This window comes from Parasteatoda tepidariorum, chromosome 2 (genome assembly GCF_043381705.1).
Source record: "Parasteatoda tepidariorum isolate YZ-2023 chromosome 2, CAS_Ptep_4.0, whole genome shotgun sequence".
In the NCBI taxonomy this organism is placed as follows: Eukaryota; Metazoa; Arthropoda; class Arachnida; order Araneae; family Theridiidae; genus Parasteatoda; species Parasteatoda tepidariorum.
The window spans coordinates 88,307,533-88,326,852 of record NC_092205.1 but is presented as its reverse complement, the minus strand read 5'-3'; the positions used below and the strand labels follow the sequence as shown (position 1 = coordinate 88,326,852).

The 19,320-nt window shown below is 28.0% G+C and overlaps 1 protein-coding gene across 3 annotated transcripts; it reads right to left on the bottom strand.

The window, feature by feature from the left end:
* Positions 1-269: 269 nt before the first annotated feature.
* Positions 270-19,256, bottom strand: LOC107449415 (intraflagellar transport protein 57 homolog). 3 transcript variants are annotated; one of them, XM_016064968.4, is made up of 11 exons: positions 18,772-19,256; positions 18,469-18,668; positions 17,423-17,531; positions 15,814-15,867; positions 15,616-15,734; positions 14,062-14,161; positions 12,218-12,298; positions 10,575-10,697; positions 5,927-6,193; positions 3,640-3,706; positions 270-474 (listed from the first exon to the last, which is right to left on the bottom strand). In XM_016064968.4, exons 2-11 carry the CDS (start codon positions 18,633-18,635, stop codon positions 311-313), a joined length of 1,251 nt encoding a protein of 416 aa, XP_015920454.1. In that variant the 5' UTR covers positions 18,636-18,668; positions 18,772-19,256; the 3' UTR covers positions 270-310. The 3 variants fall into 3 exon arrangements, with proteins under 3 accessions (XP_015920454.1, XP_015920524.1, XP_015920598.1); XM_016065038.4 differs by having other exon boundaries at positions 18,967-19,256; XM_016065112.3 differs by having other exon boundaries at positions 18,961-19,236.
* Between the last annotated feature and the right edge of the window lie 64 nt (positions 19,257-19,320).

The window sequence follows — 19,320 nt, the reverse complement described above, 5'->3', positions numbered from 1 at the left end:
TGGTACGCCGAAATGGATTGTGGGTAAATGAATTGTGAAAGCGTTGAACAGAACAATGTAAAAGGTATGCTTTTCCATAATCCGTGGCAAAAATCGACATGGTAAAGAACAAAAAATCTCATTTTTGAAAAGGGAAAAAGGCACTTTTTAAAAACACCCAAAGAAAAAAGCACCTTTAAGGGCTTTTTAAAAACGCTACACACCATGATTTAACTACATTTGTAACAATAACTTTTTTTAAAAAATGTAATGAGTATGACAGACTTGAATATATACAAAATAAATTTATTGCACTCAAGAACACAATCTCTTAGAAGATGGTAATGGGTGGATTGTTGATGGCTCTCTGCAAATTTCCCTTCTCTTTCAGTTTTGCCTGCAGGAGTGTGTGAGAGGCTACTCCAATTCGGACATCCATCTGGCTCAATTCTACTTTCAGTTTGGACAGTGCTTTACGGATGTTCACCAAAGGCTCTGAGGAAACAAAAACAAAACAAAATATAATCCATTGACCAGAGTTTTGAAGTGATACTTCTTATGCGACTTTCAATAAGGTTGCGTTAAACGTTTAACGCAACGTTTTTATTGGCCGGGAAATCACGTGGTAGGATCCAGTTTTCCCTCATTCATTTCCATATTGTTTTGGTTCTCACTAGCATAAAATTACTGTTTTTCTATAAATATTTTTTAGCTCGATTTGATATACATATAATTTAAGTAGGGTAGTATTTTTTATTTTCAAATTTAGTGGATAACAATTGAAAAAAAATGAGTGAAAACAATCCCACGGACAATGTGACGGATTTAAGCAGGTTATGTGAAGGTACGTCTCTTGTGAATATCAATTGATTGTTAGGTTTTCTCTTCTGAAATTACATTATGACGCATTCACATACATTATTAATACAAATACATTTTCCATGGCGAGACGATGAGGCAACCACAAGCACTTCCACTGGTTCAAGAGGGAAAAATGCACAATATTACCGTGATTACAGAGCACGGAAGCGAGCGGAGCAGTAAAAAGAGTCGTTGAATAGAACTAGTGATCCTTCTACGACTGCTGATTCTTCTACAATTAACGTCGCAGGTTGCGAAGTTTAACTTCTTCCGCGCGGAGGGACTCCACGCACTATTTTTTTCCCCTACAAAACTAATATTTTATTTTCTAAAAACATAAAATAGTTTTTCCACTCTGCTTAGTATTTATATTGAATATAGGGTTAATTTTATTTTATAACCATCGTTGAGCAGCCGACCCAATTTAGGACTTACAACTACTAATGTTCAACTCCATAGCCCTGAATTTTCGAACCCAATCCAGAAGACAAGGGAACTCCTGCAGAGATTTGCCTTCGTGGAGGACTTTTTGATGGAACTAGACAGCATTTGCGTTACATGGAGAAGAAAACCTCGAAGACCTCCTGCGGTTAGCCTGACGGCAAGGGGCACTCTAACTCATGATCCGTCTACTACTGAGGCTATTTTAAGTCAGCACTATGGTCAGTGCAAGCCGGATGCGGAATTCGTATCGAACAGTCATTGCTGGGATTCGAACCCGGTTCACCTCATTGGAAGACGAACGTTCTATCCCCTGAGCCACCACGGCTCAATATAGAGTTCATTGCCAAAAAAGAAAGAATTAACTTCACTGTCCAAACAATAGTAATGGAATGGAGAAGTTTTCTGTATCGATATATACGCCAAAACAAACGTCAAGTTTTGGTAACTTCCGGACATGAAAAAAAATAATAAAAAGATAAGGAGGAAAAAGAAGTCCCTAAAGGTCACTAACTCGAAAGGTATAATTCGTAGCCACCTAGGAAAAACCTCAATAATTTCTTTTTAAATTTTTGTGAGTTCAAAATCCCTTTGGCGTCTTGAAGCTTTTAGTCAGCGAGGACAAACATCGATACTCAAGTATCTTCACATAAAGAAATGAACAGTGTTGCAGTCTGAGTTGGATGCAAAACTAAAAGGTTGAATTGGGTCTTGTAAACTAATCAATATTATGAGAGTTGCTTTACTGAGTCAAATGTTTGCAATATTATGTACTCTACAATGTTTATATTTTCAATGTTTATGTTTAATTTGAGATACGACACAATATTCACGATTCTTGTGGAAAAATCGCATGCCCTGCTTTTAATTTTTAGACCTAGAAGAATGATAGGAAAAATTCAGAATTCCAAAGTATACCTGGAATACAATCAATTCTCAGGGCTAAAGAGAATAGAAGGGCTAGTTCACTCCGCTCTTAGAGCTGAAGCTACGATTTCCCTCCTCATGACGTCACTGTGTCCACAGATCTCGGAGATCGCAAGCAAAGATATTATGATAACTTTGCTTTTTTCTCTTTGTAAAAATAAGTTAGACTTTTTCTGGTTATTAGCTTTCAAACTTTACGTAATTAACACATTATTTCCGTTCATAAACATAGTTCAAAAAAAACTTTCTTGGTTATTATATAAAAAAAATACCATTTTAAACTTATAAAAATGTTTTGCTAGTTGGTGAAAATGACACGATAAATACTTTATTTTAAAAAGTTCAGTTTTAACTTTAACTATTAAGAAAAATGAAGGCATATATCGACACTTTTTTTATCTACATATTCTTTTATAAAGATAAGTTAAGTTAAATTTAGAATCCCTGATTTTAAAATATGTCGTTAATAGCAATTTGTTCATACTTAATCATTAGGAAACATCAACCTTAAACGCTAATTACTGAAACAAAATAATAATTTAGGTTCATAATGACATTAGAAATTTTACAATTGTTTATAGACATTTAAATTTACGATGATATAATTTATAGATATTTAAATTGAAGAGAATATAATTTTTAAAAAAAATCATAAATATTTAGAATAACTACATTAAAAAATATGTTATGAAATTAGGAGAATTTCAACTATATACTATATATTTTATTTATACTTTTTACTTACATTTTAATTTTCTTTGACTTTATCTATTTTTTAATTCTTTTCACCTGCCTTTCTTTATGAAGTAACGAGGCGGTTTCTATTTAGATAATGAATTTTTATAAAAGTTCTTTACGACAGAATAAACGTATTGCTGTTTTATATTAACTGTGTCATTTCGGAATCCATTCTTTACATAGTTGTTCATTTACTTTAGGGAACACGCGAAAAATTATACTTTTTCCTTTTGTTTTTATATCAGAATTTTTGCAAGTTGCAATCGCGCAAACTGGCATTTCGATAATAGTTTTAAATTCTTGTAAATTCACTGCAAAAACTGAGGAAAGTCATTATAGAAAATAACAAATGTCTTAGAATATCTCGCAAAAAGAAATGCTCCAATATTAGTTAGAGCTAGTAAGGCCGAAAGCTCCGTTCTTGAAGTAAAAGTGCGAGCTTTGCGCCAAAGTGACGTCACTAGAGAAAATCGGAGGATTGGCGCGGCGAGAGCAACTTCAAAGGAGTGAACCAGCCCTTCTATTCTCTTTAGCCCTGATCAATTCTGCACTACATAAAAGTGCCTGTAAAGATTAAAATATTTTTTTATTTAACATCCAGTTTGCCTCACAACCCCCTGATGGTCATAAAGGAAGAGGCCTTTGGAAAGAAACATAAAAATATCTATCAGTAGGAAAGAAAAAAAAACCTACTTCCATCCGTCATGTTGGATCCTCTCTCATCCATTTCTTGCTTCACTTGATCCAGTTCCTCTGTGATCTTTAGGAGAAAAAAATCTTTGGTTTTGAATACAATTTGATCTATTTTTAAGGAATTTCAAAAGAGAGACAAGCACAATTTTAAATTACAGCAATAACAAACTAATACCAGAACAACTTTGCAAGGCCGGTACAGCCTGATCGGTAGGGCGCTGACCCCATGTCCGAGAGTTCGTGGGTTCGAACCCCGCCGGCCGAAGACTGTAGTTGGTGACTGATGCACGTTAAAATTGTGTCGAGTCTCACAGTCCTCCATGTTCCCATAACAAATCAATATCTCTGGGGGTACTGGATTGGAGATCGATTGTTCTCTGATTCAGGTCAAAATTACGATCTGTGGATGAATGAATGGATGTATGAATGGGTCCGCCTTATAAACAGGTGTGACGTATGATGTGGCAGAAGTCGAATTCTTGCCATAGATGGCGCCACTGAAAAACAAGAATCGCACACTCTGCCTTAAATTTGCTCGGTTTCACCAAACAGGCTTGCCCGTGTGACAAGTGGCCTTAGAACCAACCAACCAATAACTTTGCAAATCCCTGACTTTAATGTTAATCTAAAACAGATTTTCTTCATTTTCACTAAACTTTCGAATTTTAATAATAATCATTTCAATTATAATTTAAAAGTAAAAGAATTTGTGCAATGAAGATCAAATTATGAAAATAATTCAGATGCTTTTCGAGAATTTTAAAAATACTTTAGGATAATTTTCCACAATATCTGAATATTAAGGACTGTTTGAAATTATTTGACTTTTTCCCCAGGAATAGTTGACAAGGGTACATACAACAGAAATATTTGTTCTACATCTAAATCACTAAAACAAAGAATGGTAAAGGGGAAAAAATGCATACATACTTCATAAAAGTGTTAAATTAACATGCACTACAATTTTCGATTTATTTGCGGAACTCGTGAATAAACGGGTCATTACTGTATTTTAATTTGTTTTATATTTGATACTCACATTATTATCTATTTCTAGTACTTAATTAAGTACACAACAGAAAAAATAAAAATAAAAATTTAAAAACTTTGTCAATTTTTGAGAATTTTCTAAAATATATAGAGTTTAACAGAATACTTAATTAAACCAGAAGACTAAAAAACATTTTATTATAACCGTGCATTGAATCGCCGGCCCATGCTTATACCTACGACCATCAATGTTCAACTTTATAGCTTTGCAATTTCGAACCTAATCCAGGAGACAAGGGAACTCCTAGATCCAGTATTGTGAGAAAACAGACTTTATGGAGGACCCATTGATGGAACTAACCAGCATTCACGTTACATGGAGAGGAACAAAGTCAGTCAGACGGTACAGGGATTCTAACCTATGACTGGGCGGCCAGCTAGGGAAATTTTACATCAGCACTGTGGTCATTGTGTTGCGAGCCTGGAACAGAATTCGTATCAACCACCCTCCGCTGGGATTCGAACCTGGGTTACTCGATCCCTTAACCCACAGTATTTTACTAAGAGGTATTAACAAAATTAAGCAACCTATTAGGTTTTCTAGTGGACTTGGAAACTATGCAATACATATTGTGTGACAAATACACTATCTGGCCAAAAGTATCCGGACACTCAATTGTTATAGCGGTAGAAGCATAATGGTGTGGAGGTGTTTCTAGTGGTTCTGCCAGGGTTTGTTAATTCCTGTGGTTGGAAACATGAACTCTGAGATGCATGTAGACATTCTGGGCAATGTAGCAACTTTATGCCAATATTTCAGGGGAAGGCCCATTGTCTCTTCCAGCAGGATAACTGCTCCATTGACACACTGAGGCTTGCACAGACGCGGTTTGACAAAATGGGTGTTCAAAAACTAGACTGGCCTTCTCAGAGCCTCGATCTAAATCCTATAGAACACCTTTGGGACGAATTAGAGAGCAAATGACGTAGCCAGCCGAAACGACCCTCCTCACAGCAAGCAGTCACTTCATCTATGATAGAAGTCAATTCCTATAAAAAAAAAACTTTTGAAAAGTCTTCCCAGACGCGTGCAGGCTGTTATCGATGCAAAAGTGTGACCAAAATCATTTTAATAAGTGCCTCAGGGCGCTCTAAGTCTAAGAATCTGGACACTTAGTGGTATACCACTAAGTGTCCAGATTCTTTTGGCCAGATAGTGTAGTACAGGAGTAGCATAGACTCATACAACTGGTAACTAATCATGAACTTTTGTTCCGAATTCCACTAAATTACATACCTGAGATAATGTCCGAGACCTTTCAGTAACACCCCCACTAACTGATTTGTACTGTTCTTTAACCTGCGACAGTTGGTCCTGAGCTGTGCGATACTCTAATATCAGTTGTTCCAGTTGATTATTGAGGTATTTTTCTCGGCTACCTATTTTCTCTAGAGAGCGACTGATGTCAGAGTGCAATTTGTCCAATTGTAGTTTTGTGGTTGACAATGTTTCATCCATGTTCTTGCGATGTTGCCGAATCTGATCTAAATGGCTCCTCCAATCCTAAGGAGTTAAAATTTCTGTCAGTTTATTAGATCCGTGGCTCACAAGCTTTATAGGCTTCCAAAGCTATAAAGAGTGGCTTCCAAGTTAGAAATATGGAGAAAACATGGAAAATAATATAATAAAGATTAATTAAAAGAGAGACGGAAAAAAAATATTAAAATAAAATATGGTTAAAAATAATTTTTTTTAAATTTTATTCAAAATATTAAAAAAAAATCAAAAAACAAAATAATGAAAAAACATAATCTCGTCATCAGCTCACACGATGCACAAAAAAGAGTGCTTTCTAATATTGTACTAATATAGCTAAAGCAAAATATATCAATATAACAGTGTGAGGAGCACCAGAATAAAACTTTGAAGCAAAAATAGAACATATTAAGTAAAAAATATATGAATAGAAAATTAAAGGGAAGAAAAATACAGAATAAAATACAAAATATAATATTTAACCCCTTGTATCACCGCGTTACATATCTGCAACATACATGAAAATTCAATCCTATAATGAGCTGGATTTACCTATAAAATCAAACCAAATTCAGGTAAAGAAAATATTGCAAACTCGGGGGAAACCAAGTCTTGGTGTAGCTACCAATATTATAATGTGTTTAGCAAGAATTGTTCCACGACATAATTGCAGGGCATACAATTTTTTTACAACAATCCCCTTGATTGTATATTTGGCTAAGGAGGGTTTGAAAAATGTGGTGTGAGACTTTGTTACCATAAAAACAACAATTTCAAAATTTTTCACATGAAGTTTTAAATATATTTGAATTTTTGTGCTATTTTTCACGATATTGGAGACGTTCAAAATACTTTTTATCATTAAATTTTATTTTAAGATCTTAATTTTTTCATTATTTTTTACACGCTTAATATAATGTATTCTAACATCCGCGTAAATATTTCTTAAATCAGAGTTGTTGAGTTACAAAGGGATAAAGCAAGTAATGAATTCAAATGAGCTTGAATGAACATTCCAGAACCTTTCAAAATGATTTAAATTATTTTCATTATAAGTTTGCCAGATTACATCATCATGATTACGAAGCAAGATTATTTTACTCAGGGTAAATATTATTAAACAAAATTGAATAATTTTGAAAACTAAAGATAATTAAATTATCAGTAAATTTAGAAACAAATTTAAAATTAAGAGAATAATTTTTTAATAGTGTACAAATAAGTTAGCTAAGAGTGAATAATTAGATTCTTGTGGTATTCCATCAATTTGAATAAAAATATGTTTCAATTGTAAATTTAATTATTTTAAAGAAAAATATTAATTAGAATTTTCCAATAATCAAAATCACAATTAAGAATATTCCTATGGTCATAGTAATAATTCAAAAGAACATATTTTAGTTTAGAAAGAGGAATGCTATTGAAAAGATCCTGCAAATCAAAAGTATCAATAGAATTAATTTTATTTTGTTTAATGATTTCTAAAATCGCTTGATTATTAGTGATAATGCAAGAAAAAACTTTAATAATATTGTAAATAATTTTATTTAAGTAGTTAGAGAAAATTGTGTCAAGTTAGTTAGGTAAGTATAAGACCTGCAGATGATTGTTTTAAATTTAATATTAATTTTATGAAATTTTGGATTAACAATTAAGCTACTTTTAACTAACCTCTTATATAAAGGTGAAAACTTTTAATGATATTATTATTATTTAAATTACTAAGCTTAAAATTTTTACTATTTTTAACTCCTTATTTAAAAGTTCAACAGAGATTTTTTTACAGAAGATTGCATTATTATTATAGCTTCATCTAAAAGGGTAATTTCAAAATTTAGAAAATTTTAAGAATTTTAATTTATAATTTAAATTTAACAAATTTTAGAATTGTTACTGTTATTTAAAATTAAATTTTCCTTATTATAGAAAACAAAGTTTCTAGAGTAACAATAAACAGCCCATATTTTTAAACAAAAATTATTGAGCTTATTTTATTAATTGATCTATGGTAAATGGGTCTAAATTTTGTACCTTTGAGCATCAAGTTTCTATAATATTTAAATTACCAGTAATAATATGTTTATGATGATTATCAATGAATTCAAAATATTTTTTTTCTTCGTAGTGACATTCACAATCGGATAGATTAATTTTCAATAATTTTTTGCTAATGTCATTATAATTAAAAATAGTTCTACCAAGAAATTTATTATATTTAAAGCTTTTAATTAGGTTACTATCTTTTAATGGAATTAAATTCTCAAAAAAATTATGAAATTTAATCTTATCGAAAATAGGTTCTTGAAAGTTAATAACCAAATATATATATATATATTATCTATAATTTTCTTAGAAATGAAAAAATAATTTGTATTAGATGTCAGTGCATCTTTACTTTTTATCAGCTATTTCTATTCTAACACCATTAAAGTGATAAAAAATTTTATGAGTTCACATATCAAATAGTATAAACATATATTTAAGCCTATCTTTTATATTTTTATAACCTCAGTGCTTGAGGAAAGCCACATTACCCTACCAATAAACACAAGAAAAAGGGGGGGGGGGGAACCAGTAGGAAAAAAAATTATAATACAGTATTAATAATAATTTTTCTTTTACTGTCATAAGATTAAACATCCTAAAACCCTTATTCATTATCATCAAAAATATTAAAATTAAATTAATGAATTGGGCTGCTCATATATTGCTAGAATGGCTGGGGAAAAAATCCAGTTAAGAAAATTTTTTGTATCAAAACCTTTCACTGATAAAAAAAAGGGGGGGCAAGGCAAAACAACAATAGCTCAAGTATATGGAATCAGAAATTTATAGCAATTGGGGTAAAAGACTGGCAAGTTATTATGGCATAATTTTTAACAGCAGACCCACTTGACTGTCTTGATAAATATGAGGAGTACAATATCCTCTTATAGTGAGATAATACTATATTGATATAATACTATATTGAGATAATACTATATTGAGATAATACTATATTGAGAAAAGACTATATTGAGAAAAGACTATATTAAGATTAGACAAAGTGTTGANTTACATGAGAAGGTTTAATTTTAAATTATATTTCTCTAGTTAAAGAATCAAAAATGATTATTCACAACACAAAATAATTAATTACACACTATAAAAAATAACTATTAGTGTACTAAATAATTGCTATCAAGCATTTAATATTTTTTAGAAATTTCATTATTTCTAAAATTTAAGAAATACTTCTAACAGCTTTTTTAAAATATTTCAAAGCACGGTCTTACAAAGGAAATTTTTGTCTTTCATTTCAGTATTAAAATAATAAACATTTCATTAATTTACAAAATATTGAAATTTGACTTTTTTTTTTACTAATGAATAGGTAAAACATTTGAGGCTAATACTGTATGTAAAAACCAAATGCTTCATACAATATTCAGAGTTGGTCAGGTATTATATTATAACATAACCATACCAAAAAATATTATTATAGACAGATTAGGTATCCCAGAACGTGGCACAATATATAAGTAGTATCTATGTATATATAAAGACGAAATCAGTTGCGGTTGAAGTTGTATGCTATAATTGACTAATGGAAGAATGTGATGAAAACAGGATAATGAAAAATGACAGTTGAAGATGGAAACTGGATCATAATTATAACAAAACTTTTATTTAGTAGTATTTGTAGAGCTCGAGATACAAATTATTATTCTATCCATAAGACTTTCTAAATTAAATAAATTTTAAGTTAATAAGGGCAAGCCATTGGAGATAAAATCCCCCATGACCTGCCTAATCAAAAGCCAAATTAAAAAGTGCTTGAATTGCTCCCAACAGACAATTAGGAGCATGGAAGAGATCCAAGGTTGGTGATTTATTGAAAGATAACATAACCATGCAACTCAAACATATTTGTGGTAAGAAATTAAGTATAAAGAGATATAAATAGATTTTTGTTTTCGATTAGGGGCGATGGTGAATTAATGAGTCTACATTAGTATTTAAATAAAAAGTTTGCCATTACATTAATCGATAAGAAAAAGAATAAAATATTTATGTTCACTTTTTATAAAAATTATCTAATTGATTTAATTTAATTAAAATTTGGTTTAGTGTGATTAAAAAAATAAGTTAAAAAAAATTAAAGAAATTTTAAAAGCTAGAAAATATGTAATGTCCATTGTGGTATCACAGTATATGTTTAAAAGTGCGTTAAAATGAAGAAATTGTTCCTTATATACTGCATTCATATATGGCCCAATATCTCCGCTTAATATTCACTGTCGGGTATTAGATTATAACATATAATGGTACCATGCAAAAGGAAATTATAAAAACCAAAAGCTTCTTACAATAAAAACATTTAATTATATTTTTTTCCATGTAATATTCAATTGAAAAAAGAATCTACCCTTGAGTCATTCCTGACTGTGACTTTAAGGTGATGCATGACTCTCTCTATCTCCATCTTCCATTCCACCACATCCAGATTTGATTCCATTACCTCATCAGGCCTCATATCCTCCCCTTTCCCCTGAAAAACCAAAGTTAATTGATCTAAAAATCCAATATTTAAAAGTATTGCAACACCAGTACTTTTTCTCCAAAAGGCAAAACTAATAAGTGATGAAAACAAGTAGTAATGGAATAAGTAATGTAAACAGGCCTCATATCATCTCCTTTTTTCTAAAAAACCAAACTTAATTTATCTACGGAGATTTTACAAGTGAAATTTTTTAGGCTACATCAATTTTTGATACCTAAGTAACAAATATGTATATAAATCTTAATCTAAAGAAGATTTTTTTTAAGCCATTGTTTATAATTACTTAATAAACACTCAACATACTGTAGTACTGGCAATAGCACCATCTGTTGAGAAATAAGAGAGGTATTTTTGCCATCAGCGGGTACTTTAACGGCAAAAATTACTTTAAAAAATTTTCAACAAATACAGAAAAATGTACAGGTTATGGGAATATGCCGGTAAACAGGAGATAGTCGTAAAGACAGAAATCTTCGTTAAAAAAACAGGAGACTTGGCAGGTACGTAATACTTAAAAGCATTGCAACACCAGTACTTTTTTCCCTCAAAGTAATAAGTAATGGAAACAAAGAAGCTACAAATGACACCAAGATTATTCACCCAAAAAGTTATATAGAAAACTTATAGTTACTTTAAAACTTCAACACAGGGGCTCCCAAAACTTTACATATTAAAACCCAATGTTTAAAAAAAACATTCTTATGTGACCCTCTTCACACTTTAGAATGATTTCATTCAGACACAAACACCACACATAAATAGAAAGAATAAAGCCATTTATCGTTCGAGTTTGTAAAGATGGAAAAGGATGGATTTTATTTTAACTTGGAAAATATTGTAGTCCTGTTGTTTATGAAAAATTTAAAGCTTAATAAAGGCAGGTTATTTTGAAAGCTTTCGAAATCTTTCTTTTATAATTAGCCATATTGCTTAAGTGACTAATTATTCAATAAGACTATTCTTAAGGGAAAAAATATCTATAGAATTTAATAAGATATGAAGTAAAACCATAAATATTAACATACTTTCAGGCAATTCCACCATATACAAATATTGTCTTTGCCAATTTTAAAAACATACATCTCAGCTAAAAAAATTAGAAACGTTTTTGTAAAAAAAAGTTTTGGGTGTCATTGACACTTACTCCTATTTTTAAAAAATTTTAGAAAATAAAAATTTTTTAAAAATTAAAATCTAGCTGTTATAAATGCAACTCTAAGTTTTTAAGTTTTTTTAAACTCTCTCATTTAAAATTTTACATAGCCACATAATGAAAATGTAGTTGAAAGTAAATAATGTAGTAAAAAAGATGTTTTGAAAACGATAAAGTTAAAAATTCAAAAAATTGAAATTTATGACCAGTTGAAAAAAAGATATTAAAGGTGCTAAACTAATAAATCAAAATGTAATATAATTAATGCTTTTATCAATAAAAAATGAGCATGAAAAAATTTAATTTATACTTATTCTGAAATACAAGACACTTATAGAAATGAATTGAATTTTACCTGGTTAGCAAGAGACAAGTTTCTCAAAGCTTCTAAATCTAGCACCTCTCCTTCTTCCTCAGAATCATTCTCAAATGTTTCCTGAAAACAATTACAACATAATTCATTTCTGTGTTAATAATCTAAACTAATTACATTTTCATATTCATGAAAAGCGTCAAATAGATTGAAAAATGTAGTGATAAATTAATCAAATGTAATGAGCATTTGAATAAAACTTAGGGATCTAGAAAAAACACAAATTGTTTAAACTAAATGTCCCATACAATAAACTTCTTCTTAAGAATGCATTTTGAAAAATCTTTTCATATGACATGAAAAAAGTCTTATATCAAATAGTAATGTGTTGTTTCTATAAATGTCGTAAGATTGCAACAGTTGTGTTAAAAAATTTTCAATATGAAGAAAACAAACAGTTTTAAAAATAAAATTGTTTGTGTTATATATTGATTGTGTGTAAATTGAGAAATGTTTATTGATTTTAATGATATGACCTTAGAGAAAAAAAAAATTTGACAAATTGGAGATTTGTTTTTAAAAAATTTTTGCATAATTTTTATTTTTACTATTCATTACTACTCGATAAAAAGTCTTTTATGAAATAGTAATGTGTTATTTCTATAAATGTCATAAGATTGCAACAACTACTTATAACTATTTTGTTCAATTTTGTCTGTCTATAGCCAGTATCTTCTATGCTGATGCTAAAATGCTTAAAAAATTTCAATATGAAGAAAACAAACAGTTTTAAAAATGAAAATGTTTGTGTTAAATATTGATTGTGTGTAAATTGATAAATGTTATTTGATTTTAATGATACAACCTAAGAGAAAAAAAAAAAAAACATTTTTTTTTGTTGCTAAATTTGAACTTTTTTTTAAACTAAATATTTTTAAATTACTTTTTAAAGTCAAAATAATATTTCACCATTAAATCTAGTTTTTTTAGCAAAAAATTATATCTATGTCAAAAAATTAAAGTTTAAATTTTCATTTAAGGCACAAAAAAAGTCTTTTTTTATGTTCCTTGACAAAAGAACTAATAAAAGAATGCAGTTAAGAATCTGACAAAATTAGTAGATGTAAAAAAATAGATTTGGATACCGGATGATTCTGAAGTGATGAAAAAGTGTTAGACATCTATTGATATCATTGTTACAATAGCTAAACTCATTCAGTTAGTTTATGTATGTCATGGATAACTTACAAATAATATTACTCAAATTACCTAAATTGCATGCAACTAAAATAAAATATTATTATCTTTTTTCAATAGTTATGAAGTAGAAACAGCACTTAAAACATGATAACTTAGAAACCATTTTATTTCTCAAACTGTCTGATCTGATATTTAATAAACCAAAGGTCCAATTCAGGTAATGCTCTTGTTGGAATTTAAAATATTTTATGTCATCACATATTGCTTGGTTAAAAATTGTTTTGAAAGAATTTTAGCAGAAATAATTACAAAATCTTCAACAACAAACAAATTACATTATCTTTTTAAACAGAGAATATTATGTACGTTTTTTACAGTCTTTTATATTTAGATAATGAAATGAACCAATAGTTTCAAAATTTGTATAAAATTAATTTTTGAGAATTTTTAGTTGAAGTTATTGTTTTATGCATATAAACACATTTTTGGAACTTTTTGCTGAAAATGCTCAACTGCGAACATACACTTCATAAGATCCAAAAATATAAAAGTCAAAATAATTTTCATCAATTCACAAATAATTCAGAAAACATTTAATTGCATGGACTGTAATGTTTTCTTGTGTAAAATTATATTAGCCATTTTATTAAGTATTAACATTAAAGATGGAAGAAGAAAAATCTTACAGCAATCATTTCTTCTTCAATTTTCTCTAAAGTGACTTCTGCATCATCAGTTTCAATGATAGAATCATTTCCTTCATCTTCATTGGGCAAAATGATGGCCCTGTCAAAAATTATTATGACACATGAAAGTTTTCATAATAGTTCAAAAAAAGTCCCACGAGATTTAAATTTTAGTCTCACGTGTGGCAAAATTCTTTTAGACTCATAAAGTCAAAAAGCTATTGAAATTCTTAATTAAGATTAGTTAGAATAACTTCTAAACTTAAATTAACTTTCGTATAATTTAAGTCTATTGATATTTTTTTTAAAAATCATTGATATAAATCAATTGATTTTTTTATAAATCATTGACGTAAGTAAACAATATTTTTTCAATATAAATTATAGACGTTCTCTTAAAAGTATAGTAAGAATTTATTGGAATATTTTTTTTTCAAAATCAGATTTTATTGATATTGAAGGTTTTATCTCGAGAAAAAATGTTAGGGGAATATATTTAAATTCCTATTTGATGTTCAAAATAAATTAATAAAAAAAAAATTTTAAAAATGAGATAAAAATAAAATGCAGTTAAGAGTATCATGATTTTTTTTTTAACTGTGTGTAAAAGAATTTGTGATTTACAATATTTGTTTGTTTCATAAACAAACTGAAATTTGTTTATTTAATAACAATCAAGTGGTATTTATAAAAACAAAACTAAATTATGTCAATTTAGTTTTGTTTATTTAAATACCAGTACATTTTAAAAGCTTATTAAACATATAGTTTGTGTATATAAACAATGAAGGAAGTTCTGCTCATAATAATTTAGAATTGTTAGTTTTTTTATGTTTTTTGATCTAAACTAATTTATTCTTCATTTGATATCTAACTGACAAGTTTTGTCTTTGATGTTAAAAATTGACTATGGGTGTTTGGGTTTGAGCTTTAACAAAAATAACTATGCATTTAATTTTGTAGTGATTAGTTAGTAATAATTATATAGAAAAAATTTTACTATTTTAGTTAGAAATTTTAATTATTCTACTTATAAATAAAATTATTAATCATTATAATTATTTTTATAATTAATATTATTTATAATTATAATTATTTTTATAATTAATATTATTTATAATTATTTTCATAATTAAATATTATTTGTAACTATTATTTATAACTATTTTTAATAATTATTTTTAAATAATTACTTTTATAATTAAATATTATTTATAACTATTATTTATAACGATTTTTAATAATTATTTTTAAATAATTATATTTATAATTAAATATTATTTATAATTATCTTTAAATAATAGCAAACATTATTAATACACTTTATTCTGAGTTTTTATTGGTTATTAAAAGAAAATGGATTTAAAACAAAAGAAAAATCTTATTGAAATTTTTTTTTAAAATCTGATTAATAAGGAAAAAAAATTTTATTGAAATAAAAAAAATTTCAACTTCAATATAGAAAAAAAAAAAATTTTTTTTTTAAATTATGATTTTTGCCAATTGTTATCAGAACAAAACATTCTTGTATCCTTTACTATTTTTCTAAATCACCTTTTCCATGTGAAATTATTTCTTTTAAGTGCCTCATCAGCCAAATGAGAGAGCACAAGAATGACATGTTCACCCCATCCTTGTTTCAATTTACTCGGAGGAAAGTCAACATGAACTCCCTAAAGCAAAACAAAAGGCTTTATAATTTGATAACTCAGTTTAAAGAACAAAGCAGAAGGGTAAAAATATAAAACAAACCATTTGTTTAACTTGCTCCAATATACTAGCAATGGTACCATTGGGATCATCGAACTGAAATAGAGAAATTAATAATAAAATAAATTATCAAAATAATTGTTGAAACCATAGCATACATTTGAAACATTTTATTTAAGTGATAATATGGTCAGAATCTATTGCTTAAAATTTTCTAACATCAAGTTATCAATACTCTAAAACTTACTGTTAACATGATTCTTTTGAAAAAGTAAATAAATACAAAAAAAAATTTTAACAATTTGAGCGTCACCCTTTCAAATTTTTACACTACAATAGAATTAATTAAACATCATTTATGCCACTATATATATAATATATTATTATCTTGTGCAAATTCATTTTCGGGCCAATCCAAGGTATACTAACAAATTCAGTAAGAAGGCGATATAAAAGAATACAAGATCCCTCTATTTACGCTTCTAACACTATTTGCACTTCCCTTTTCATATTTTGTAATCTGGCAATCTTATTACAAAAATATTTTAAATCATTCTTGAAAGATTCCAGTTCATTTGAATTGACTACTCGATTTCATTTTGTGTTTTATTATGTATTTTCAGTTTTTTGCTTGATATGTTTTATTTTGTATAGATATTTTTTCTTAATGTGTTCTATTTTTGTTTCAAAAAAAAGTTTGTTTTTTTTTAGTGTTCCTTACACTATTGTGTTGATACAATATTAGAAAGCACTCCTTTTTGCGGATATAATCGTGTGAGCTGATGAAAAGATTATATCCTTTCCTTATCTTGTTTTCCAGCTTCTTAATATATTTTATTAAATAATTTCTTTTTAAGTATTATTTTAAAACATTTTTTTTTCTATTTTTGTTAATCTTAATAATTTTTCATGATTTCTCTATATTTTTAACTCATATATATGTATGTAAACAATCCCGGAACAGCTCTTACTGGGCCAATAGAATTAAAAAGGTTAAAGTAATTTTGTAGCAGAATTTCAAGCAAGCCTCTTTTACTATCTAAACTGGTATTCATAGATTTCATTCTGGATGGGCTTCAAGGCATCTTTGAGAATAAAACCATTTTTTCACAGAGGCAACTGAGTGCCTTTAATAATTAAGCCATTGTGGTTTTTATGACGCTATATATAGTTTATAAGAAAAAAACATTTCATAGTTTAAAAGAAAAATTAGTTTTATAGTTTAAAAGAAAAATTACTTTAATAGTTTAAAAGAAAAAAAAACATTTAATGTCAAAATTTTATAATGTTGCAACAAAGTTTTCAATATTCTTTGAGAATATCAAAGAAAATAACGTTGGTTTATGTTATAAAATTGTTATGTTTAAAAAAGTTTTCTGTCTTTTTTTTCTTAAAAAGAAAAAAAAACTTTGACTTTGGAGGGTTTTTTTCTTTTTTTTCTGATAATCTTTGTACCACTTTTTTTGTTACCCAATTATATAACCATATTAAAATTGTTGCAGTAGAAAATACTGTTTTAAATCGTAATCAATTTAAAATTCAATCAATTTAATTGTAACCAATGTAAATCGTAATCACATTATTTTGTCACCTTTCATACATGACATTCATCAAATAATTCAATAAAAAAAAGCCTAAGACTAAGTCTCACCTCTTGAGGACTGTCAAACTTTATTTTTGACTTTCTAATGAGCCAAGCTGCAATTGAAGAAAACATAAAGAATTGTTCTCCTGGATTTGTCTGTATAGCAAAATAGTGTCTAAATGATGAAACAAATAGTACAATCAATTACTTTTAAAAAGTGATAGAAATTTAGATGCACGATAAAACTATTTATATAATTAAATACTTAAAAACAATAAAAAATGATAACAAGGAGAGAAAACAGCAAGAGGGGGAGTCAAAATAACAAAATTCTTGAATTGCACAAGGTTAATAATTGAAAATCAAATATTGGCGAACAGAATGGGCTACATGTGGCGTAGAGCAGAACTCTCTACCTATAGCAACACTTTACATTATTTCACCAAAAGCATGTGGAGAGTCATAGGAAAAGGAAGTACGTTAGTTTTTGTCTTGATTTTCAAATAGATTAAAAACTTTTCAGTTAGAAAACTATATGGAACTGAAAACTATATTGAACATAGTTCTTAAAAAAAATGTCATGGAAACTTTAAAAAATATTTTATTGTAGTACATTAAGTGTTTTTTAGAAACATTTGATAAGGATTTTATAAGTCTTAAAAACCATTGAATTTCCAATTTTTTTACTCAGTTTAAGTCATAATTAATGGGAAAATATAAAATTTTTAGAACATTAAACTATTTTTTTTTTCTTTACATACGAAAAACAAATCTTCTTAAAGTAATAGACTCAGAAGAATTTCCAACAAAAAAAATTGCTATCGAATTCAGTAAAAACTAAATCCTACACTTTAAAAACATAGTTAAAAAAAAAAGAAAATAAAACACTCAATTGAAAAGTTTATATGAAAACGAGTGACAAGAGCCTTATGATAAATGGAATGGAAGATTTATGGGAAGAAATATACTTTAAAAAACTAATAAAATAACATAAAAAATTTACCTTTTTTTTTACTTTAAGAAAAAATTATCAAAAATAAAATTTACATCAGCTTTAGACAAAGAAACAAAAAGAAAAGGCAAATTAAAATGAATATTAAAATCATAATTACTTATTTAAAAATTTCATCTTAAATTCTTGAACGAATTCACTATCATAATTGAGTAGTTTGAGCTTTTCTAAAAGACTCTCCATTGACACAAATGTTGAATACACAATTCCAGGTCCATTGTTATCTTTATCTAACACTTCAGTTCTACTCTGCCTCCTTTCTTCCATTTTTTTTAAAAATAAAAATACTAAATATTGTACCTGAAAAACAGCAATTAATATTTGACTTTGATATAATAAATATTAGATTAAAAGAATTACTAGACCATTTGTTTTGGAATAAATATTAGACTTTTATTGTTACCTCAAACCTGACTTTTTAGAATAAAGACAACTTAGTGATTACAGATATGATTCCAGCTTAGGATTTAGATTTAACTGAATTGATGGTCAACATAGTTTTTAGGAGAGATTTTTTTTTTTAAACTAGTATTATAAAACGAAAAACATGTATAGAGCTAGAAATACAAAATTTTATTAAAATAACGCCAACATTTACTGAAATTCAAATGCAGTTCGTGTGTCTTGACTTAGTGAAAAATGAGTGGCGTTCGTAAACACCCTTGCTTGTCTTTTATCAACCAATAGTTTTGTATGTGCATCATTTTAAATAGATGATCCTCAAAATGTATTTATTGAAAATGAAATCAAAATAGGTGGGAGTGTATAGAATCTTGATCTTCGTAGTTAGTAGACAATTTGACATTTTTCCAGGTATCACCAAAAAAATATGTTACTATGACAACCATCAACAAAGTCAACAAGAAGTGCCGATGCCAGATGCCAAACAAATAATTTCAAAGCTTTTTCACTACATTTTGAAAAAGTAAGTCTTAGCTTACATCGAAGAAAT

Bases quoted from the DNA above. Each gene is read 5' to 3' on its own strand.
- LOC107449415 (XM_016064968.4), bottom strand. From the start codon at position 18,635: ATGGAAGAAAGGAGGCAGAGTAGAACTGAAGTGTTAGATAAAGATAAC. The intron at 14,162-15,615 runs GTGATTTAGAAA...AATTTTTGACAG, and splicing joins AATAATTTCACATGGAAAAG to GGCCATCATTTTGCCCAATG. The intron at 10,698-12,217 runs GTAAAATTCAAT...TTGGTTTTTCAG, and splicing joins ACTTGTCTCTTGCTAACCAG to GGGAAAGGGGAGGATATGAG.